At 46.7% G+C, this 25,042-nt stretch overlaps 2 protein-coding genes and 2 pseudogenes across 2 annotated transcripts; 3 read left to right on the forward strand and 1 right to left on the reverse strand.

Moving 5' to 3' along the window:
* Nucleotides 1-2,175: 2,175 nt before the first annotated feature.
* Nucleotides 2,176-5,822, forward strand: LOC124656605 (glucan endo-1,3-beta-glucosidase 5-like). The gene is made up of 2 exons (XM_047195318.1): nucleotides 2,176-2,510; nucleotides 4,368-5,822. Exons 1-2 carry the CDS (start codon nucleotides 2,176-2,178, stop codon nucleotides 5,494-5,496), a joined length of 1,464 nt encoding a protein of 487 aa, XP_047051274.1. The 3' UTR covers nucleotides 5,497-5,822.
* On the reverse strand, nucleotides 5,744-6,316 carry LOC124652604. Its single transcript, XM_047191640.1, has 2 exons — nucleotides 6,172-6,316; nucleotides 5,744-6,008 (listed from the first exon to the last, which is right to left on the reverse strand). Exons 1-2 carry the CDS (start codon nucleotides 6,251-6,253, stop codon nucleotides 5,902-5,904), a joined length of 189 nt encoding a protein of 62 aa, XP_047047596.1. The 5' UTR covers nucleotides 6,254-6,316; the 3' UTR covers nucleotides 5,744-5,901.
* Nucleotides 6,317-12,820: 6,504 nt separating this feature from the next.
* Nucleotides 12,821-18,095, forward strand: LOC124656606 (annotated as a pseudogene).
* Nucleotides 18,096-24,618: 6,523 nt separating this feature from the next.
* Nucleotides 24,619-24,712, forward strand: LOC124658530 (annotated as a pseudogene).
* The last annotated feature ends 330 nt before the right edge of the window (nucleotides 24,713-25,042 follow it).

Here is a 25,042-nt window from a genome sequence, read left to right on the forward strand (position 1 = left end):
CTAAAATTGATGGAAGCATCTAAGGCCATCTCTAGCGGAGCCACTACCACCGGGTGCTAGGGTTCAAATCATGATAGTTAGTTACAAATCCGGTAACATCCCACGCAAGAGTCTTTGCATCGATGCGAAAGTTGGCGTAGGGAGCCCCATCTTATTTTTCACGTGTTATCTGATTTTACCATCATACCTTTTTCTTCTGTAGTATTTTAATTTACGTCGAAGCTCTTGTATCATCGCTGGAGCTTGGACTTGACAATTTTTGTAGGACTTTTCCCCACCCGTAACATTCAAACAAGTGCTCTGCCTTGAAGGTGCTCTAAATGGTTATCTCTAAATAGTTGACCCTTAGTTGCGTTCGTTCCTTTTTCTTATATAGGTTGGTCCATTAGACATAGGAGGACCTAGCCGCCACCCCTCCACCCTTCACCCTTCCCGCATCGCCGGCGCCCTTCCCTCCCTCCACCACCGCCCCCTCCCATCTCCTCTTCTTCCTTCCCACCTTCGCCCCGGGTCGTCTCGCACGAGGCGGCTCCGGGCGACGACTCGAACCCAAGAAGAGGCGGCCCATCTTCCTCCTCCTGGCCACCGTCGCCGTCGGGGTCGGCGGTGGCGGTCGCGTCCGGCTGCCAAAGGCAGGGACGGTGGTGGCGCGTCCATGGACTCCCCTTCGCGCGGAGGTGGGGTCTTCCATGGGCGGCGACAGTGGATGGCGGGTCTGGTGGTGGTGGCCTTCGGGTACTTCACTTAGATCATGGCGAGAGACGCAGTGCTGTGGCGGAACTCGGCGAGGAAAGGGCGGCAGCGGGATCGCTGCTGACCTCCACCGGCCGAGTTGGAGGAGGAAGATGGACCGCGGTTCCCAGCCATGGCGGTAGCGTGGGGGCCGGCCGTTCCAGCTTTCATGGTGGTGGTCCTAGGGTTCTTCTTTCGCGAAGATGAAAACGTTCCGGATGTCGATCTTTCTTCATCTAGCCGGAGTGATGAGTTCCGGAAGGCTCCGACAGCGAATGAAACAGTGCATCTGTTGTCTGGAGTTCACAGGATCGGGTGGTATTTGGTCGCGCGCACCCATTCTTTTATTCCGACCGTTTGGTTCCGGAGGGAGCGGCGCGAAGCTCTGTTATGTGTTGACATCAAAAGACTTTGGTGCATGGTGAAGTCAGAAGCAGAGAATTTCATGAAGGTGGGATTGGGGGATTAGCTAAAGAAGGTTCAAGTCTCCGCGATGTTGAGGAATTTTCTTGGTGTTCCGGGATTCGCAGCAGTGGTATGAAAGTGAGGGCGGTTTCAGAGTCCTACCTTTCAGGGTGAAAGTTCAAGGTCCGACCTTAACTGGTTTTGCCTGGCAATGACCTTGTTACTTTGTTAGAGGTATTGTTTTGAGAGCGGAAACTATCTTCAGGGTGAAAACCTAAGATCTTTGATCGAGCGACTACGGCGCTAGTGCACTGTTCTCTTCTTGTAGGCGTCGCTTTTAACGAGTCTGTATTTCAGGTGTTAATCTAGGGGTGGATGTATTACTGTTGGTAGGCCTGAGATACTATAGCGGGACTTTTCTTTCTTAGTTTTCTTTTATCTTTTTATGGATGTGTGCATCCGTACTGCCATTAGGGTGTTGCGTTGTTGCAGAAGCTGAGTGTAATTGATATCTTTTGATACTAATATATTTCCTTTATATTATAAAAAAATAGACATAGGAAACTTCATTGAATTTACTTTTATCGCGCTAATAGCTAAGGATCACTGATCCTCAAATGTAGTTCTTGTCTGCTCTCCGTATTACGTTTTTGCAACCGGCTAGTGTAATGGCAAAAGGGAAGAGACAAATCGGATTCTTTTTTCACTTTTTTCCTCGATCCTTCAATCCAACGGCTCATTGCCTTTCTATCCGTTGCAGAGCACTCCTCTGATTCCTGCCACGGCTGCACTACTGACCCTCGTTTCTTACAACCAATATTTACCGATTTGCCCTTCTCCACTCTTTTCCTGTGAGTAATCCTCCTTTTCCACTCTCCAAGCTTCACCCCCACACTCTGCTAGCTAGTCGGCAGAGAGCATCAGCACGCTCACCATCTTCGTCCTGCTCCCAACCACCAGCTCCCAAATCTCCCCTCTTCCATCCAAGAACCCACTCGCAGACAGATAAACACCGCGCGGATTCATCCAGGCCCGCCGATGGCCGCCCGCGCGGCGCTCCTGGCCATCCTCTTAACGCTGTCATGCGCCGCCGCGGCCGAGGCGGCCGTGGGGGTGAACTGGGGCACGCTGTCGTCGCACCGCGCGCCGCCGCAGGTGGTGGTGGACCTCCTGCGGGAGAACCGGATCGGGAAGGTCAAGCTCTTCGACGCCGACGCCGGCGTGCTCCGCGCGCTCGCGCGCAGCGGCATCCAGGTCATGGTCGGGCTCACCAACGGGGAGCTCGCCAGCGTCGCGGGGTCGCCGGCCGCCGCCGACGCGTGGGTCTCGCAGAACGTGTCGCAGTACGTCGGCCGCGGTGGCGTCGACATCCGGTGAGTTGGTTTCCCTCGAGATCTCTTGCTGCTGCGAAGCATCTTAGCTAGCATCACTGGTGCTGATTCTTGCTTGGGGATTCTTGTTGATTGAGTGGCCAATGCAGGCACTGTGCGTTCACTATTTAAGGTTATATCTGTTGGAAACGGGATCTCTTTATCGTTAGTGGAAAGGGGAATCTGGTGCCGCCTTGATTCCATTTGCTCATGAGCTGATAACTTCAATTGCATTGCAGATGTGCTGCTCTAACCAAATGTTGCTTCATCTTGCAATTAGATGCATAGCGATTCTTGTTTACTAAAAGCTGTCTTCTATAATTGATAGAGGCTTCTCTTGAAAATGTAGTACTGCCCATTAGTAGTAAATTAATGGAAAATTTCAGTTTATTATTGTTGATTGATTGATTGTAATGTACATTTAGACTTTAAGTGCTTACTAAGGCAGGCTATTACCCAAAAACCACTTGTTGGAACACAAACAAGGACCCTTTAGCTGCTGACGCTTTGCAGCCACTGAATCACCTTCCATGAGTTTATTGTATTTGATAATAGCCATGATACATAAACTCTTTGTTGGTATAACAGAATCCATATCTTCCAGATGTTCAAAATGTGATCAGATGTGTGATTTGTACACACGACGGGGAGTTTGTACTTGGAGGTCCCTTTAAAATACAATGATGATAACTCAATGCTCAGCAGCTACATGATAGTCGAGTTGTTCGTCATCAAGAGGGATTGCTTGGATTATATTTATTGATGTTCTTGAAGTCATCGTGTTTGATATGAGTTTTAGATTTAGTAGTTTAATTATAGGGTTGCTAATCCTCATTATCCTGTTTAAGACTAGTTCTTTTTTATATCATACTTCAAAAAATTAGCTTAAGGAGCGCAATGCCACACAGTGTCATATGTAGTTCAGTTATAAACTGTGGAATCCCGAAAGAACTGTACTTAGCTTTCTGTTAATAATCTCTATCTGCTGCTATCATGGCAATAGTGTGAAAAAGTCATCATAAATTCAACGTCGAGTGCCTTCAAGAAATTTGTATTGTCCAATTTCTGTCCTGGGACACTGTTCATTATTCACTCATCACATGCTTGGGTTCAGGGGATTTGCTAGTTTAGGTTAGTAATGTTTGCAGTCAAGTTATGATGGTCTTATATAGCAAAAATAGCCAGGAGAACATGGCCACCTGTGTCTAGGTGGACCTGATTTTCAAAAAATCTCAAAATGGTATGTGAAATTTTTAGGAAATTTTGAAATAAATCACGCAACGTACATATTACCTTGATACTTACTCATGTAAATTTGAAAGAAAAGACACGATCGTATGTTGCCTACACACACAAAAAAAAAGGGAACGCTGTATTTTGTTTGGCACAGTAAAAATCTGGTCCTTGTCTCGTTACTTGTTTGTATTTTTTGCACAAGTTACAAACCAAGTACCACATACATGTACCCTCCGTAGTAGAGAGTAGTACTACTGTATTTTAGTTACAAACTTGACATGCATGTACGGCATACATTCTCTACATGCATAGATGATAGATTATACCGTATATTTTTATTTTATTTAGTAATTTTCTGATTTTACTATTCATAAAGGGTCCACATGCACCCATGTCTACCAAATCCGTGCTGGGTGTTATAGTTACTTTTATGCGCTATTCTCCGTGCTTTTAATTTCCTCTTAACAAATTTTCATGCGCAATAATAATAGATAAGGTCTGTGTGGTCTTGCGTGGCCCCTTTTTTGCTTTTTAACCTTATAAAGAGACATATCTGTTTGGCAATTACCTATTTGTGAATTCTTTATTGTGTGGATGAGCAATAAATCTTTTTATTTATTGCAGATATATTGCTGTGGGAAACGAACCATTTCTGACAAGCTACCAGGGTCAATTCCAGTCATACATTATTCCAGCGATGACCAACATTCAGCAATCACTGGTGAAGGCTAATCTTGCTAGCTACGTGAAGCTAGTAGTCCCATGCAACGCTGACGCCTATGAGGGTTCTGTTCCATCCCAAGGAGCATTCAGGACTGAACTGACTCAGATAATGACCCAGATTGCCAGTTATCTCAGTTCCAACGGAGCTCCGTTCGTCGTCAATATCTACCCTTTCCTCAGTCTTTACCAGAACTCTGACTTTCCACAAGATTATGCCTTCTTTGAAGGATCAACTCATCCACTGGTAGATGGCGCAAACGTGTACTACAATGCTTTCGATGGCAACTTCGACACACTAATTTCTGCTTTGAGTAAAATCGGCTATGGGCAACTACCCATTGCAATTGGTGAGGTGGGTTGGCCAACTCAGGGAGCACCAAGCGCAAACTTGACTGCAGCAAGGGCATTCAACCAAGGACTCATCAACCGTATTATGAGCAACAAAGGAACTCCACTCCGTCCTGGTATACCTCCGGCCGATGTCTATCTTTTCGGCCTTCTTGACGAGGAGGAAAAGAGTGTACTACCTGGAAACTTCGAGCGGCACTGGGGGATCTTCTCATTTGATGGACAGGCCAAGTACCCATTGAATCTCGGGCTAGGCAATCCAGTGCTGAAGAATGCTAAAGAGGTTCCGTATCTCCCATCCCGATGGTGCGTCGCAAACCCCGCTCGGAGCCTCGAAGAGGCTTCGAATCACTTAAAGCTGGCCTGCGACACCGCGGACTGCACCACTCTCTACTACGGAGGGTCGTGCTATGGCATTGGGCAGAAGGAAAACGTTTCCTTTGCTTTCAACAGCTATTACCAGAGGCAGAAACAGGATCCAAAGAGCTGTGACTTCGATGGGCATGGGATGATCACGTACCTTGATCCATCCGTTGGTGAATGCCGCTTTCTTGTCGCCATCGATGATAGTAAGAGCTCTGCAGTTGCATCTTGTGGACGAGGTTGCTGTGGGGTCTTCTGTGGGGTGTCGATTTTAACTTTGTGGGTGTTGATGTACCTTAGAATGATGGGCTCTGCCTGAAGTTGAAACTGGTGTGTTGAGTGGGGCACGTTAAGGGTGCCTTTGTGAAATAGCCTGTATTCGTGACTTCTAGATGATCAGATTTAGGTGAGGACGGTCTTAGATTATTGTGAGATTAGACAATGAAAAACCCTAGTAATTTATGTCAAGATTAATTTATTAATGAAATGTCTATGTGCAAAGTAATGGTTTAGAGGACAAGTCAGTGCTGGAATAGTCTTGATGCAGCACCTAAATGAAACAGTCATTCTGAAGGAGCCAAGAGAGAAAGTAATAGGGATCGTTACATGCTCAAGGAAGAGCTGGTGAGCAGTACAACATCATTCCCTCAGAACTCATCTCTTTTCTTTATGCTTATTATATACTAAGTATTACTGATGAACACGCATGACCATCATCATTTTTTCAGGGCGCGTATGGTGGTGGTGGAGCAGGCGGGCAGCAGTTGTCGCCGCAGCAGGCATGGCCGCAGGTCCTTGTCGGTTGCTCCACAATCCAGCAGCACTGGCATGCTGAAACAAAACACAGAGTGCAAGGCGAAGTTCAGAAAACAGATTAAAAGCCATGAAGGTGATGTGGACTTGCCAACAGCAGAGGAACATGATTGTCAATCCAACAAACAAGCTTCCCAAGAAAGCTTCACAACATTAGGAAAGAACTGATTTCGTGGCTTACGCAGTGAAGCGGTGGTGGTTGTGATGAAGAGAGCCAGCAGCATGATCCAGGACACGAGTGCGAGGAGAGTGTTCCTCCTCATGTCGTCTGCTGCTTGCTTATCTTCCCTTTCTCTTGATGATATGCTTCAGAGTTTCAGAGGATATATAGGCATCCGTATATGGCTTGACTGGTCGATTTGTGATAAGATGCGGCCGCTTTACTGGACTTGGACTGATATGTCGACGGTCGTAGTGTGGATGTTGGACCTGATACCCCAGCACATCTGGCACCGGTGTCTACTCTTGTCTCTTGGGAGTTGGAATAGTTGCCATTTTCTTCGTCGATTACTACAGACCATTAGAAAAGCCATCATGCTGTCTATGGGGTGGCATCAAATTAGGAAGAATCAGAACTTCTTTTGGGGTAACCTATCACCCGCTGGGATCTCATCAAAGGAAGAAGCAAAACCTCAAGGAAAGGAAACCTATGTGCAGACCGTGTACAACCCCGTTTCTGATTAGGGCGACGCTGAGCGTCGGCTGACTGAAAAAGAGAGAAAAATCGGTTGTCCTCCGCTCTGTCCGATCGAGATCCGACCTCCAGAATCAACCGTAATGTAACTTTTACATTTTGCCCCCTATTTTTTGGAAACTCAACCCGCAGTCCTTCTCTTCCCCAGTTAAACTGAAAAGTTATATCCCTTTGATCTGACATCCTCAATATTTACAACAAAAATGCCACCCGACGACGGATCTGAGTCATAACAAGTATTACAACAAGATCCTCACCCCGCTTACAAAAAATATATACTATTACAACAAAATATTCACAACAAAATTTTAAAATGTAAATGTTATAAAAAGTGGATAATTAACAACTACTTTTCTACATGTTGGTTTACAACAAAAATTGACAACAATTACAATAAAAAATCAAAAGCTATAACAACAAAAAAACATGTGTTCGTGACTATGAAAAAATTGGTTAAACAATAACACATTTTCTATATATTTAATTACAATAAAAATCACCAACTATTTTACCAAAAATTATAGGCGATTACAACAAAACAATTTATGGTAAACGTCCAGGTAAACATTACAACATCTATGACGTGCTTTCTTTATAAATTGTATACGCAATTGTTACAAAACTAACAAACGTATACAACATCTCTACGTGCGGCATGACGAAGCTAGAATGGCAATGGCGCTGGCTGCTTTGCTTGCATGGACTGCGCTGACTACTTTACTTGCATGGACTAAAATCACAGCAGGAAGTGTTTATGAGCTAATGGGTCTGTACGAACACGGGGCGGGCCGCGCTGAAACAGCACGACCGATCTTTCCCCCGGATCGGTCGGCTGACAACAAGCGTTTTCCTTCTGATTAGTCCCCGGTGAGACGATCACGTCATCAAAGCGTTGGAGAAAATATAACCTCCGAGTTCCGATCCATGAAAATCAGAGCCAACTTGACAGCCAAGAAGGGGATCGGCATCGGGTTAAGACGCACAGGATATCGGAAAACCTTACGAACCGCAAGCACTTGGGCCAGGAGACGATAGGGCACGGGAAGCTGCGGCATGGCCTTGGAGCCGGACGCCCTCGCACGCGGAAATCCTGAGCCGCCTCCCGCCCAACACTCGCCGCCGGCTCCGCCTCGTCTGCCGGAACTGGCGCCACACCGCCGACACGCGCACGGCCACCGACCTGCGGAAGCGCCGCATCAAGACGATCGTCGCCACCGCGGACACCGCGTTCGTTTACGAAGACCTGTCTGCAGCAGGGCGCCCCAGGGAGCTGTGGACCTGTGTCATGGCGGCTGGCTTCAAGGGCATGACCATGCTTGGCACCTGCAACGGCCTCGATCATCTGCCTGTGCGACGACCGAGAGCCCGGCGGCGCCATCACGCTGGCCAACCCGGTCACCGGAGAGACGCTGCCTATCCCGCCGTTGCCACCGCCGTCGCACGCCGGTGGTAACCGCAAGTGGCACCGGACATACAGCTTCACGTACCACCCCGCAACCGGGCGGTACAAGGTCGTGCACGTTCCGCAAAACTTGGACCGGGTATTGGTGTTCACTCTCGGGGAGGCATCCTGGCGGGAGGTCCCTACGGTTTACCGCGGCGCGAGATGCGACCTCGACGCCGGCATCGTGAGCACCGACGGCTACATGTACCTGGCGGTGGAGGGCACGGATGCAAGGGTCATTTCGTTCGACCTCGACCACGAGAGCTTCGCATCCGTTGGGCCGTTGCCGACTATACTCTCTAGACAAGGCAGCTGGGGCCTTACGGAGGTGCACGACAGGCTAGGAATCGCTTTCACCCACGACGCCGCGGAAGACCTTGTCAGGACGGATGTGTGGGTCATGGAGGGCGTGCCCGGAAACCCTAAGTGGAGCTGCTGGTACATCTTGCAGGTGCGTAGACTACCGCTCCAGGCGGCGTCCTCGCGATGGTGCCACCAGCGCCATTGTCTCGCGGGGCCGCACTTTGCTCATGGCGGGAAGCACGTCATGACGCTTGGTGCAAGTAATTTCGTGTTCAGTCACGTGCCTAGCGGCAACACAAGAAAGGCGCGTCACGGTGTGGTGGAGATCAACGCCAAAAACCAGGGGAGAGCGATCGTCATCGATGCCGGAGAAAACAACCACTCCGCCACAACGAAAACATTCTGCTACATCGAGACCGTGGAGCAGTTGAGCGTGTACAAATGTTGGTGACCGTTGATGGATTGACTGATCTTATTTATAGTATATATACCAATGGGGTTTAGAGATGACACCATGATGAGAGACAATATTTATTTTAGATTACTTTCTTGGTTATCTTTTTTTTCTACCGAAATAAAATGAAGACTTTCTCCAACCGTGTACGTTTGGAGCTTCAACGATCTATCCTTGGTATAATAATATAATTTGGAGTTGTGAACTTGTGACAAAGTGGAGGTCAACTTATATCTTGTATTTGTGTTGATTTGAGTTACATTTCATCAATATATTAGCTGACTCTAGGACATTTTGCATATTACAAGAAGGCCGTCTTAAAGTTAACTAGCACAATGGCCCTCGCAAATGCGAGGGCATCACTAGGGGTGTCTCATGAAGTTTATTTATAACCTGTGCTTTCCAATACTTTTTTTGCACGTTTCCCAAAGCAGACGGATGGCTGTGATCACCAAAGCGTATAACTGCCCACTTCCCAAGACCCACTCCTCCTAACCACAGCCTTTGATCTTGCTTTGAAAGTTGTGCAAATAAAATTTTCAGAAAGCACCGGAGCACATCACATAAAAAAAATACTCCACTATTGAAACAAATTCACCAATCCTGATCTCACTTTTGAAAAAAATATATGAAGAATTCATGACCTTGATTTTAATGTCACCATCTGCAATTTTGAACCACCTTTAAAAAGTCTGGCATGTTATTTTGATAAAACTCAAAACACACCGTTAGCAGTATAATAGTCACGCAACTTGCCTCTCGTTGATTCGCAGAAGAGGAATCGTGGATTGGATAGCTAATATCACAATACATTGTGCACAACCATTGCCTGTTAATTTTCTTTGTTATTGGATCAGATGATTAACTTGGAGTTTGACAAAATACAAACCAGCATGCAAAGAAATTCATGTAAATATATCAGTACCGCTACTTCGTTTCATGATAAAAAAAAATCAAGTGTATTTCAATCCATTTCAAAAACAAGATCTCGGCTTAACTTATGGTCGCTTATATCAAATGGGAAATTTCGTTACTACTTTTCCAAGTTCAAGATAAAAAAAACGCATCCTCCTTTACATATTTTGTAAATGTAGAAACATAAGAGCATATTTTCATCCCTATAAATCAGTGTGAAAGAAAATGAACAAACCAACAATATGTCGCTTGTAGAAATTTATTATGTTGTCAGTTGCGGCGGCCAAAAAATATGGGTTGACAATTATAACACTTACTAATTACTTATAAGATTACTTTAGAGTTTTGATCTATGCTTTGGTGCAAAGATATATTGTACTACATAATTTTTAGTTCTCCCAAACACAATGGTGTGGCCAAATGAGCAATCTACATATAACTAGACAAAAAAGAAAAGCGCGCCGGCCATACTTTTATTGATGAGGTAGTCTATCATTTCAAAAGAAAGTGCAGCTATGATGTGGCCAAATGAGCAACCCATAAATAACTAGACAAAATAAGCACATTTATGAGGTAGTTTCTCATTTCTATAAAAGCGTAACTATGGTGTGACGAAAAAGCGCAACCTACAAATAGCCAAATAGAAAAGGAAGAAAATACAAGCGTGTTGCTAGCACTTTTCTTGACGAGGTAGTTGCGCATTTCTGAAAGTGCACAACAATGGCGTTACGAAACGTGCAACTTAATAATTATGTAAGTGCACTATTGATTAGTCATATTTTTTGAGGTGTAAAAAACAAAAATAAAATGGAAACTGCTGGGCGTCCCCCGGGGGATCTGATTCCCCAGCCCCCGGGTCCCCAGCCGTCGGATCAATCATTTTGACGGTTAGATTTGCATGTAGCAAAAAAACATCTCCGGCAGCAAAAAAACACCCCCGGCAGCAAATGACTGAAGCAAAAAACGGTTCGTTCAGAAAAAGAAAATAAAAAGGCTGAGCTCGCCGGAGACCACGTAGCAAACATATTACGCATATGTAGCAAAACCGCAAATAAATTGTAGCAATTTTTTTATTCATATGCTGCAAATCCTGTAGGACATCAACGGAGACATCGCCTGAAGCCGGCAGCAACGCCGTCCGAGGTTGCAGCAACTCCGTCCGTCCAGGACAGCAACGCCACAAGCTGCTAGTAGCAACGCCCTATGCCTATGGTAGCAAAAATCCACCCTCCGCCGATAGCAATGTCGGACACCTTAAAATAGCAAAACCGACCTCCGCAGGTAGCAACGCCGCAGGCCTAAGGCAGCAAAACTCCTGAGGAAGCCGAGGAACGCGAGATGGAGGCAGCATTGGTAGCATCGGCGACGACCGCTTGTAGCATTGACGCCCTCGGCTGATAGCACTAGTGACAGCCACTAGTAGCATCCCAAAAATGGGCAACACAGCAGCGTCGTCGACCTCCGAGGGTTGCACGTGGGGGGCGTCAGGGGAGCCGACGACCGCGCGCAGGGGAGCATCGCCGTGTGCGCCGACTTGGACGCGACATAGCTGTTGCAGACCTGCAGTAGGAGGAGATCGGGGGAGACGGCAGCCGCTCGCAGGGAAGGCGAAGCTAAGGCGCGGCGGCGGAGCGCGGCGCCGTGGATGGGGCGCAGCGGCGGAGCGCGGTGCCGTGGCTAGGGCGCGGCGGCGTGGCTTTCTCGGTTTAGGCGCGGCGGCGGCGGAGCACGGCACCGTGGATGGGGCGCAGCGGCGGAGCGCGGTGCCGTGGCTGGGGCGCGGCGGCGTGGCTTTCTCAGTTTCCATGGACGCGGTGTTGCGGAGAGAGAAAACGAACAAGGTAGTCGTGGTGGGGGCCCACCCATAACGCGTGGCCCTGGACGGTTACCGAACCGGGGGTTGCAGAGTGCGTTATCCCCCTGGAGATTGAATCATTTTCCAAATAAAATACATGCGTGTAAGCCAAGAAGTTGCACATAGTTTGATAACACATCTTTGTTGTGCAAAATCAGTTAGGTAATGTAAGCCAGAAGTGATTTCGTCCCATGCATATCAGGTTTCATGCTTTGAGATCGGTGCTGTCAAGTTCCATTGAGGTTCATCGAGTTCCTACAATCTGAAACAGATTCTCACACAACAAAACCTAGTGTTCTCGTGTACGGGAGGTAGAAAGGCCACCCCGAAGTTTTTTGAAAAATAGACATAATTCACGCATAGCATTTCTTCAAGCGCCTCTCGATTCTGCACGCACAGTGCATGTGCATCCGTTGCACGTGCACGTTTAGTGTTCCTGAAAAACATGCGTGTGGTGTCCCTGAAAGCACATCTTTGCTCCCGAATGCCCGCGAGTCAAACGGCGGCCGTTATTAGCGACGACGGCCGCACACGGAAAGCTAGTTAACACGAGCAAATTAAGCAGAGGGCAGAGTCACTCCGGTGAACGCAATCCATTTGAACCAAGTTCAGTTATCGCGGCACCGGCGACGACGAGCTGCGTCGGCATCTGCGGCAGTGCGCCATTAATCCCGTGCGCGCATCTGAAAGGCCGGCCGGCCGGCCAGGCTCTGGATTCACGCCGGCAGAAACTGCGCCGCCCTGCACTGTCACCTTAAAAGTGGAAACCAGATGACATACTTTTAGAAATTAGAATGCAGGCACCAAATCAAGGCGAGCATTACGTAGCGTGTTCGTGTGAATCCTGTCCCATAAATAAAACGGATTAGTAGTAAAAGTTCGCCTGTATTGACGGATCGGTCCGCCGTGGGGAATGGCGATGGATTGTAGCTGACGACGTGCGATTCCCTGCCATTCGAGTCCACGACAAACGCCAGTCTTTTCGGTTGCTTCCAATCTCGGAGGAACAAACTGCCGATTCACCTTCTTCATTCCATGTCTTCGCCTCGATCTCATGGAGTCATGGAGTCCAATCCGCCACTATATAATCAGCCATTGGCCATTGATCTCGTACCGTAGCAGTTAGTAGTAGCACAGTAGTAGAGCACGTACACATCCAGGCATGATGTCCTCCACCAGAGCCTGTAACCTGTCCGTCTCCATCGCGGTCGCCGTCCTCTTCCTGATCGCCGGCGCGCGCCACGCCGCCGCGTTCAACTACGCGGACGCCCTCGACAAGGCGGTGCTCTTCTTCGAGGCGCAGCGCTCCGGGAAGCTGCCGCCGGGCCAGCGCGTCGGGTGGCGCGCCGACTCCGCCCTCTCCGACGGATCTGCCTCCAATGTACGTACACGCATTTGCATGTCGAGCGTTAAAGAGAGTACTACGTATTTACGTGCATGTCTGTCTGTCTGTCCGTCGTGGCATTCGGTCGAACAGGTGGACCTGGTGGGAGGGTACTACGACGCCGGCGACAACGTCAAGTTCGGCTTGCCCATGGCCTTCACCGTCACCATGCTCTCCTGGAGCGTCGTCGAGTTCGTCGGCGACGCCACACCATCTACCTCTCGCGGCGAAGCCGAGGCGGCCGTGCGCTGGGGCGCCGACTACCTGCTCAAGGCGGCGACCGCGACGCCGGGAGCCCTGTGGGTGCAGGTCGCGGACGCGGGCCGGGACCACGCGTGCTGGGAGCGGCCGGAGGACATGAACACGCCTCGGGCGGCCTACAAGGTGACGACGCAGAGCCCCGGGTCCGACGTCGCCGGCGAGACCGCCGCGGCGCTTGCCGCCGCCTCCCTCGTGTTCCGCCGCCGCGACCCGGCCTACTCGTCCAGGCTGCTCGCCGCCGCGCGGCAGGTGTTTGATTTCGCGGACCGGTACAGGGGCTCCTACAGCGACTCGCTCGGCTCCGTGGTGTCCGGTTTCTACCGCTCATACTCCGGATACAATGTACGTATTGGTTTGATTTTTTTTCCGCCGCCGATGACTCTGGTCGGAGACTTAACGGCGAGAATAAATGAATGCGCAGGACGAGCTGCTCTGGGCGGCGGCGTGGCTGCACCTGGCGTCGTCGCCGTCGCCGTCCTCAGATGGCGAGTACATGTCGTACATCCGCGCCAACGGACCCAACCTCGGCGGAGAGCAGGACGACTACACCGTCAGCTGGGACGATAAGCGCGTCGCCACAAAGGTCCTCCTCTCCAAGGTGTTCTTGCAGAACAGGGTGGACGGCCTGAGCACGTACAAGTCGCACGCCGACCACTACATCTGCTCCCTCGTCCCGGGCGCCGGCGCCGGCCAGGGGAGTACACGCCGGGCGGGCTGCTGTTCAAGGACGGCGACAGCAACATGCAGTACGTGACCTCCACCACCTTCCTCCTCCTCGCCTACGCCAAGTACCTCGGCGCCGCCGCCGGCGCGGCCTCCTGCGGCTCCGGGGCGGTCGCGCCGGCCGCTCTCGTCTCGCTCGCCAAGAAGCAGGTGGACTACATCCTGGGCGCGAACCCGGCCGGGATGTCGTACATGGTGGGGTTCGGGGCGCGGTACCCGCAGCGCGTGCACCACCGCGGCGCGTCCATGCCGTCGGTGCGCGACCACCCGGGCCGCATCGGCTGCGACGACGGCTTCCAGTACCTGCACTCGTCGGAGCCGGACCGCAACGTGCTCGTCGGCGCCGTCGTCGGCGGGCCTGACTACAGCGACGCGTACTCCGACAGCCGCGACAACTACGCGCAGGCGGAGCCGTCCACCTACACCAACGCGCCGCTCGTCGGCGCCCTCGCCTTCTTCGCCGGGGCACGCAGCAACAAATAGCAGTAGTAGTCGGAGACCATGCATAATATACTCAGTTACTCGTGGCGCGACGATTGAATTTCAACCATGTATGCGTGATCGTCGATATTGTGTACCAGTACAAGTTATGGTCAAGGAAATCAAATCTATCGCGGATTCATCCACTTAACCGGTAAATTATGCAGAACCCGCCTGATGCATCGATCATAACGTACGTGTACTACTGAATCCATGTCTGGCAAGAGGAGACCGATCCAAACTCTGAAACTCGAATATCCAGACCCGACCCGAGTCGGCCCCTTCTTGCCTTCTCTGAGACTTTAAATATGGCTGATATCCGCTGCCCTGCATCAAATCAATCCAAGCACCAAGCCTGAGAATCGAGCTCTCCAAAAAAACCCGACGTAGAGCTTCCACGAGAGATCAAGCAGGAACTATGGCCGACGGAAACAAGGTCGACGAGGTTGTGAAGAGCGACGTCGACGAGGTCTTGGTTGAGAAGAGCAGCGTCGCTGAGGTCGTGGTCGACAAGAGCAACGCCGACGAGGCCACCGTCAACAAGAGCAAGACGGTCACGCTGAAGAGCTCCGACGGCGAGATCTTCGAGGTCACGCACGAGGCGGCGGCCTTGTCGTCGACCATACAGCACATGATCGAGGACGGCTGCGCCGAAAACTTGATCCCGCTCCCCAATGTCAAGTCCATCATCCTCGCCAAGGTCATCGAGTACTGCAACAAGCACGTCGTCGCCGCTGGCGCTGAGCAGGACCTTAAGAGCTTCGACGCCGACTTCATCAAAGTGGACCGGGCCACCCTTTTCGATATCATCCTCGCCGCCAACTACCTCGACATCAAGGGGATCCTGGAGCTCAGCTGCCAGACGGTCGCCAACATGATGAAGGACATGACGGTTGAGCAGGTTCGCGACATGTTCAACGTCGAGAACGACTTCACGCCCGAGGAGGAGGCCAATGTCCGACAGGAGAACCAGTGGGCCTTCGAGTAGACGTCATAGCTAGGGCATTATTTCATCTTAATTTGCAGCTTCTTATAACTGTGGTTCCTCATTTTTCTTAGTTTTGATTGATTAATTACGAGTATTTGGTCGTTTGGTACGGTGAAAAACTGTATGCTCGTCGGATCATATATACTATTTCAGTAAACGATATAATCAAAGCAAAATTAGGTCTGTACTTTTTATTTGTTGGATTAGATAGCAATCATAAATTCCCGAGTCGTCCCTTGAGCGGATATCTATATCGGTGAGCATCGGTCAGCAAATATTTTTGGCTGGACAAAATCAGAAACTAGATAGCCAAACCAGCAAGAACTATTAACCCTGGGACAACAACGGAACATGAGCAAGAAACAAAGTCGGCACACATAGTTTTTTAGTGGTGTATAGGTATTGCAATTTGCAGATACCCACTACAAGATCTGTCAGGAACTTTCCAAAAATCAAAGAAAACTGATGGGACTTTCAGAAATTGAAGATGCAACCTGACACACCTTTCAACATATAAACTAACTTCATGTATTGTTCATCGCAATTTTCAGCAAAAAGATACACAATATATATACAGATTTGAAATTCCAATAATCTCAGTCGCAGCTTTTAACAAACAAAAGACTTTCAACATGTTTAAACTCCCAACAATCTCAATTGCAATAGTGGTGTAGTTATTGTCCCAAATTCGCAGTTATACCCCAAGTAAGCAACTATGGTACATGGTTCAGTTTCACAGCTCAGTACCATATGTAACATGTTGGCATCATCTACAATCCAGCTACTCGTTTGTGCTATCTATAGGTACTTACATCTCCACGCTTACGTTGTTTTGTTCACCAGAGTATCAACAGGCTATACAGTACAACGTGCAAGATCGAACAAAACACAACGCCTCACAACTTCAGTGGACGCTTCACATGTCCGGGCAGTAACTAACCTTTATTCACTTATCCTCCTCCCTGCAAGTTCTAATGCCAAGTTAATAGAATAATAGTAGCATATATATAGTACTCCGAGTAGTACAATTTAAATCACTGGACATTAATCAAAAGTTCAGCAGAAATCAAGAATAAGAAAACAGATTCCTCTGAATAATCTTCTTCTACGTTTGGTGACATGTAATCTGAAAACCAAAACAAAGGGCAAAAAGGAAGATGAAGGTTTAACATCACAGAACCGACAATGGGCATGGGAGAAACAACATGATGATGTCCCAAGTGATTATATTTTCTATTAATTGATTGAAAATAATGATTTATATTAAAATAACAACTTGGAGCTATCCAACCAAACATTGGCAAGCAGATAGCAGAGATTACCCAGATACTTCATCAACCAGGCCGCTTCCAGAATCCAACTTCAAGCTAGATATAAGAGCTTCAGATGCTTGGCCATAGTCCTAAGCACATAAGCATTAATGCATGGCCAGGTAAAACAATACATTATGGAACATAAAATGCTCGTACCTCCGTCGGTATTAGAGCTGCTCCTTGCTCAGGGAAGCAATTTGATCCATCAAGAATCATACATTTGCAGGTATGGGCATCATCCAAAGCTTTTTCTTTCTCACCCATACGCAGCCAGCAAAGGCTCCTCTTTGCATACAAGGTTGAATCCTTAGGGCCAGTCTCCATTCCCTGGAGCCATCAAATGGTATCCCACAAAATGACAACACTAGCTAACACTTCTTGTCCTATAAATACTTATGTAAATATTAAAAAAATATATGATAGAAAGCAAATTCTCAACAATCTGATATCTACATGTACAAATATTTCTAAATAAAAAATTTGGGACCTCAAATTTTGTTAATAAAATTTGTTTGTTTCCAAGTAGAACGCCCAGATCTGTAGCACTGTTGACAAAATGATTATGTGATTTGATTCATTGGTAATTTCAATATGTCATAAGTTAACCAAGTATTTATTGTACTACTAATATGCAGCCACCGATCTGATCAAACGAATTTTACCTTGGTGTATAGAGCCGCTGCATGAGTATAAGCCTTTCTCTTAAATGCAGTATCCCCTAGCGCTTTGAAAGCAGGTTCCTCACTTTTATGAAGATTACCCTAAACAAAGTGTGTAAATGAAACTCAAATATAATAGAATGCATGGCAGTGACAAATACCTCAAGGAAAGCTAATTTCAGTTTTTTTTTGCTTGATCTGCGTAAAACTAATGGCATCAACCTAACTGGAACAATAAGTAGAATATGAAATATTTTATTCATACTTCTGAGCACTGTTGCATTATTCCATCAACGCTCCAGTCTGCGAATCTAGCTACACGGGATGTGACAGGAAAGAGAATCTCAACACATTCCCTCCATCCATGGATTGCAGCTAATTCCACTGGCATTCTACCAATCTGTTAACAATCACAAGGATCAGTTTTAGAATAAGCACGGGAGAGTTTAGGGAATGGCACAAAATAGAGAATGCAGCAAAGGAATTACATTCAAGAATGTCCATAACATCCAAAATATAAGGAAGTATGGGAGATTATGCAACGCATGCACTAAAGCATAGTAGAATATGAAGCGGTCTACAATATAATTGTTCCCAGGTTCCCAACAAATCCAGGACATGTGCAAAGATAAACATGTGCATGAATGTTTAATTCCTTTGCGCTTCTCATTTCTGTGAAAGCACAGATGATGTGAACTTCAGTACATCATGATAGATCATTATTTGACGAGAGCGCACACAGTACTTCAGGGTGGCATATTTAACCATAAAATGATCTGAGATAGAAAGAATTCCACTTACTACGACTGAGTTTCACTATGCTTTAGTTTGTGAATTTAACATCTTACTGATCCATCTTCAGCAGGGCAGCACTGAACACTTAAACATGCTAACAGTTATCTCTTTCAAAGAAATAACCTTTGATGTTTTCTTAATATTTTTTTTAAAGTAACACAGATACAAAATTTCCATATAAACAGAAGGGAAACTCTGCATAAAATAAGCTAGTTACAAACAATTATATTTCAACCCTAACAATTTACAAACCCAAATAGCAAGATATGGCATCAGTTATGCACGTTTATCAAATAGCTTACATTTACTCATTCTATTAGATAGTACAATATATAATATAATCTACGAAATGTAGAGATAATCAGATGTTACAGTAAGCGACTCATCACAAACACATCACGAAGTGTTTTGCAAGTACAACACACAGCTAGCTCAGAAGCTCAATTAGAGTTACAACTAATACCCTAAGTAGAATCACAAAAAAACTCACTTCGTCAGGAATATTGGGATCAGCATGAGCTTCCAACAAGCAATTGATGCAGTCAGCTAAGCCATCCGTTGCAGCTAATGTTAATGGAGTTGCAGGGTTACCAGCATTGACATCAGCACCAGCCTGAAATAGTAAATATTACCACGGAAATTTGATAGTATTACCAGCTATTGTAATATGCTTAAACTTGTCTCATAAATATTTACCACAGAATTGTGAAGATGGTGTTTTGTAATATGCTGCAAGTTGTCTCATAATAGGAATGACATGACAAGAAAAAAGCAGGTCCTTTTGGCAAAATATCTCTACTGTAAGTAGATCTTAAAGGGACAAGTCACTGCACCTTAATAAGTAGTTCAACACATTTCAATGAAGAAGCGAAGAGAGCCATTGTAAGTGGTGCATAGAATAGTCGCACAACTGTGTTAGGCTGGAGAAAAGACAAACATCACATTACTTGCAGAGAAATAATAACACGGTAGTCAATGAAGAACAATAAACTATCAGCTCTTTATTGTGCAATCATTAGCAGACCAAATACAGAAATTACTAAAACCACCGTTTGATGTACTTTAGTTATTTTTCCAGACAAAACTATAGGTGCAAAAGGAAATCATGTGCTTTAATCATCTTTGCTTTTCCAAATGAATCATTGGACATAAGAGTATGCACCCAATATCTTTTTGGAAAGATATTCCAGTGTTCAGTAGCAAAGGCCCTCATGTAATTATTACCACTACATCCATCAAATGAAGGATCTAAGAGCACTGCAAAAGAATCAAGGTAACTTAAGGAAGGTCATATGTTGCCGTTATCAGTTATCGCCACCGATTGATATTTGCTAGCATCCCAGTAAGTTGTGTGCAAAGTTGCAACTACCCAGCATCAGCACTCAGAAGTCAGAATATCAACTAAGCAGTTATGTGGGCTAGATCGGGAGAAGTGAGCCCCATCAACATGGACAGTGGATTAAACTGGAACTTGGTCGGATCCCGATCTGGCATTCATCAAGAATCCAAAACATTTTAAGCAAGGGAAGAACAAAAGACCCATGCACAAATGATGAATGGTAAAACAAGAAAAGAACATAAAAGACACAAGACTAGAGCCAGCAAACAAAAGAGAGACCTAGCTTAGTTTGGTCAAGGAGGTAAAAATAGCATATATATTCCGCCAAGTATGCAGGGTTGGGATAGTTCCTTGAGGTAAATACCTTTTGGCCACGACTTCTCTTTATCATGATATAAGACTGTATAAACTATACCAAACATTACCAGAAAGAGAGCGTAGAAGAGATGGAAAGAAGGAAATCAATACATTTGGCGTATACTTCAACAGTACTTTCATCATTTCCACATTTCCACACTGAGCAGCAAAATGTAGTGGTGTTCCTTCTGAGCTCATAGAGTCAACATTGGCCCCTCTGGATAACAATATATCTGCTACTCCAAAGAGATCTGGAAAAACTACATGAAAACACTCACTGTGTCACATTAACATGAAGGATACAATAGATAAAAAACTAGATTTCATAGTATTTTCGAAAAAATTGTATCTGTGCAGAGACACTGCAACCAGTTTTGGATCAAATATGACAGATAAGGTTTGGCAGGATAATCCTAATTAAAGATACAAATACAAAAGTTGGAAACAAATATATAGGCAGAGAGAACCTTTAATTGTTGCAAGAACATGGAGCGCAGTAAACCCTTCTGTGCATGGTATGTCTGGATTAGCACCACGATCAAGTAGAAGCTCCACAATTCTTTTAGGCGCAATACCGTATATTGCACACAGCAGAGGTGATAAACCTAGCAAGAGCACAAGATATGATAAAAAAACTTTGTCAAAATGACCACCCGTTCTTTCTTCCGACCAAAAGAGGGATACGTAAGCAAGAGCGACTGAACCTGCAAAATACATACTAGAAAGTGGCACGAGCAGGTACCACAAGTGAGTCATGCATAAAAATAAAACGAAGCCCAAGAACATTAATTCACTCACACTTCCATCATTGGTCTCTAGTTTCATGTACCTCGAATGTTCCTATTTTACAGGTCCATTTTCAAGAAACCAACTATCCGTGGAACTTTTGTGACGTAAACACAAGTATCTCCCTGCTTAAAACAAAAACAGTAAAAAACACAATAGACTTGTCAATGACGTCCCATCAGCATAGAAGGAACAAACGATCATATACCGTGACCCCAATTAATAAGGCACACCTTCAGCATCACTACTTCCTATTTGCAATTAACTGAGTACAATTATTGGCAGCCTCGATCGGAAAACACAGAGTGGCGTAACTCAAGTAGCGCTAGCATAGCAGCATTTGCAGAATTGCGAAAGTAAACAAAAGCTGAGCAGGCTGGAGCAATTTCGCACCCCAAATCACGTGATACGATTTCGTACAACTAAACTGGATCAACAACAACCCCCGCCAACAATTCAATTCAACAAGGGACGGGTAAATTAATTACCATACTCAGCGGCCGCGTTGACGTCGAGGCGGAGATCCTTGATGAGGAACTTGCACATCTTGTGCTTCCCGCAGAAGGCCGCCACATGGAGCGCCCCGAGGCTCCTGCTGCCCCGATAGCCCGTGATCTCCTCCACCACCTCCACGCTTTTGCCCTCCCTTTTCCTCTGCTTCGCCAGCCCTGCACGCACAAATCAGCAACCAGAAACCGCATCAGATGCAGATCCAGGAGCAGCGAAACCTACCCGCGAGGCGTCGCGTGGACTTACTCTTCATCTTAGGGATGTCGCCGTCGACCGCCGCCTCGAAGATGTGCGCGGCCGGGTCGGTGCGCCTCGCGTCGACCTCGACCAAGTAGTTGGGGAAGACCCGCGGCTTGAAGGACAGAAGGAGGGTCTCGTAGACGAGGGGGAAACGGTCGGAGGAGGAGGAGGAGGAGGCGGCGGCCATGGCGATGGCTCCGGGTGGAACGGAAGGTTCTAGAAGGCTCTAGGCGAAGGGAAGGGGAAAAGAGCGCGAAGGCAGGGATGGGGTGGACCTTGGCGTGCTGGGCTTCCGTAGCCGACTACCACATATATATAGGCTGGTTTCTGGCGCACAGAGAATCGGATGGGCTGGATGGGCCTATTTAGCATGCTTAGCCTGTTTTGTGCTTTCGTCATTCTCTTGTAGGAGTATCTGGTTTTTATCCGAATATAAGAATGCGATTATATAGTTTAGATTCGCCTATAATAGTTTATTGAAAAAATATTGATACTTTCTTATTTTTCTGTTTTCTATAAATAAAATCATTGTAAGAACACTATTATTTGTAGGCTCGTGAACAGAAGACATATACAACGAACATCCTCAAAACTTATATGAAGAAAAATCTATCGATGAAAGGCATGAAAATCTAGAAAACTTATTGATGAAAGTTAAACTTTGTAAGGTTTGATCAAATATATATGTAAATATACTGAAATATACATAATATGAAATCAATATCATTACAATGCAGATGTTGATATTCTTTTTACTACTTAATTAGGCTTTACGAAGTTTGATTTTGACTAAACCTAGAAATAATTTGGAATTAGTAGTACAAGATGGCATGCGTGTTAAACGAGTTGTAATCTAGCTGTAGTCTTCATGTACTATGTGTATGTATACACATAATCTGTTCGTGTCTATTTAATCTTTGTATGTTGCCTAATATAAATACAATACACGCCGGTCCTAGAGGGGTACGAGCGCTTCCATAATTTGCATATGGTATCAGAGCCTGTCTCCTACAAATGCATCTAGAATCGCGATGAGCTTCGGTGCTTCTTCCTCCTCATCCATGGCGTTTGTTGGAGGATCCCTTGGTAAATCAGTTTTAGAGAAACTAACCGGGGAATCCTGATTTGGAAGACTCAAGTGCTTTCGCCGATCAGAGGCGCACAGCTCACAGGCTACCTCGATGGAATGGTGCCTGAACCAGAGAAGGAGGTTGCTGTGAAGGACAACGATGGGAAAGACGTGAAGATTCCCAATCCGTAGTACGCAAGATGGATCACCCAAGATCAAACCGTTTTTGGTTACTGATGGCGTGTAAAGCACACGTCCGTTGGGAACCCCAAGAGGAAGGTGTGATGCGTACAGCAGCAAGTTTTCCCTCAGAAAGAAACCAAGGTTTATCGAACCAGGAGGAGCCAAGAAGCACGTCGAAGGTTGATGGCGGCGAGATGTAGTGCGGCGCAACACCAGGGATTCCGGCGCCAACGTGGAATCTGCACAACACAACCAAAGTACTTTGCCCCAACGAAACAGTGAGGTTGTCAATCTCACCGGCTTGCTGTAACAAAGGATTAGATGTATAGTGTGGATGATGATTGTTTGCAGAAAACAGTAGAACAAGTATTGCAGTAGATTGTATTTAATGTAAAAGAATAGGACCGGGGTCCACAGTTCACTAGAGGCGTCTCTCCCATAGATAAATAGCATGTTGGGTGAACAAATTACAGTCGGGCAATTGACAAATAGAGAGGGCATGACCATGCACATACATGATATGATGAGTATAGTGAGATTTAATTGGGCATTACGACAAAGTACATAGACCGCTATCCAGCATGCATCTATGCCTAAAAAGTCCACCTTCAGATTATCATCCGAACCCCTTCCAGTATTAAGTTGCAAACAACAGACAATTGCATTAAGTATGGTGCGTAATGTAATCAATAACTACATCCTCGGACATAGCATCAATGTTTTATCCCTAGTGGCAACAAGCACATCCACAACCTTAGAACTTTCTCGTCACTGTCCCGGATTTAATGGAGGCATGAACCCACTATCGAGCATAAATACTCCCTCTTGGAGTTAAGAGTAAAAACTTGGCCGAGCCTCTACTAATAACGGAGAGCATGCAAGATCATAAACAACACATAGGTAATAGATTGATAATCAACATAACATAGTATTCTCTATCCATCGGATCCCGACAAACACAACATATAGCATTACGGATAGATGATCTTGATCATGTTAGGCAGCTCACAAGATCCGACAATGAAGCACATGAGGAGAAGACGACCATCTAGCTACTGCTATGGACCCATAGTCCGGGGGTGAACTACTCACTCATCACTCCGGAGGCGACCATGGCGGTGAAGAGTCCTCCGGGAGATGATTCCCCTCTCCAACGAGGTGCCGGAGGCGATCTCCTGAATCCCCCGAGATGGGATTGGCGGCGGCGACGTCTCTAGAAGGTTTTCCGTATCGTGGCTCTCGGTACTGGGGGTTTCGCGACGAAGACCTTAAGTAGGCGGAAGGGCGGAGTCGGGAGAGTCACGGGGGCCCCACACAGCAGGGCCGCGCGGGCCCCTCCTGGGCCGCGCCGCCCTAGTGTGGCGGCGCCTCGTGGCCCCACTTCGTCTTCTCTTCGGTCTTCTGGAAGCTTCGTGGCAAAATAAGCCCCTGGGCGTTGATTTCGTCCAATTCCGAGAATATTTCCTTACTAGGATTTCTGAAACCAAAAACAGCAGAAAACGACAGAATCGGCTCTTCGGCATCTCGTTAATAGGTTAGTGCCGGAAAATGCATAAATATGACATAAAGTATGCATAAAACATGTAGATATCATCAATAATGTGACATGGAACATAAGAAATTATCGATACGTCGGAAACGTATCAGTTACCTCCTCAGGAATATGACGAGGGAGGTCCCTGTTTAAGTTGTTGGGCTATCAAGCTCGGTAGAGGTCTAGATAGCCGTGATAGAGATGTTATCGTCGGTGTCCAAGGCTCACGTGGTCTAGCTCCGCACCTAATTGGCGCAAACACGCAAGGAGATGTTCTCCTCGGGTTCGGCTTATTTTGGTCGTATCAAGGTCCTCGCTGATGAGATGGACAACGCTGGAAGGAAGCTTGATGATGAAGATATTATCTCCTACATCTTGGTTGGTCTAGATGATCAGTATGACGGTTTCGTGGCAGCGATCACAACTCTAATCAAGGCTGAAAAACATGTGAGTCTCAGTGACCTATACTCTCAATTCCTCTCATGTGAGTCCCGCCTGGAAGGACGCAACCCTAGCAACGGAAGCAACAAAAGCTTTGGATCAGATCACTCGGTCAATGATACAGCGCGCGGTGGTGGTAACCGTGGTGGCTTTGGGTATAGGGGAGATCGCGGTGGCGGATGAGGAAACAACGGCTATGGTCGTGGTAATGGCAACCAGAATAATGGTGGCAGCAACTTCAATCACCAAGGAAACAATGGTGGCGGAAATTTGAATCACCAAGGTGGTGGCAACTACCAGCAGCAACGTCAAGGTGGGGGAGGAC

Source organism: Lolium rigidum, chromosome 5 (genome assembly GCF_022539505.1).
Source record: "Lolium rigidum isolate FL_2022 chromosome 5, APGP_CSIRO_Lrig_0.1, whole genome shotgun sequence".
NCBI lineage: Eukaryota > Viridiplantae > Streptophyta > Magnoliopsida > Poales > Poaceae > Lolium > Lolium rigidum.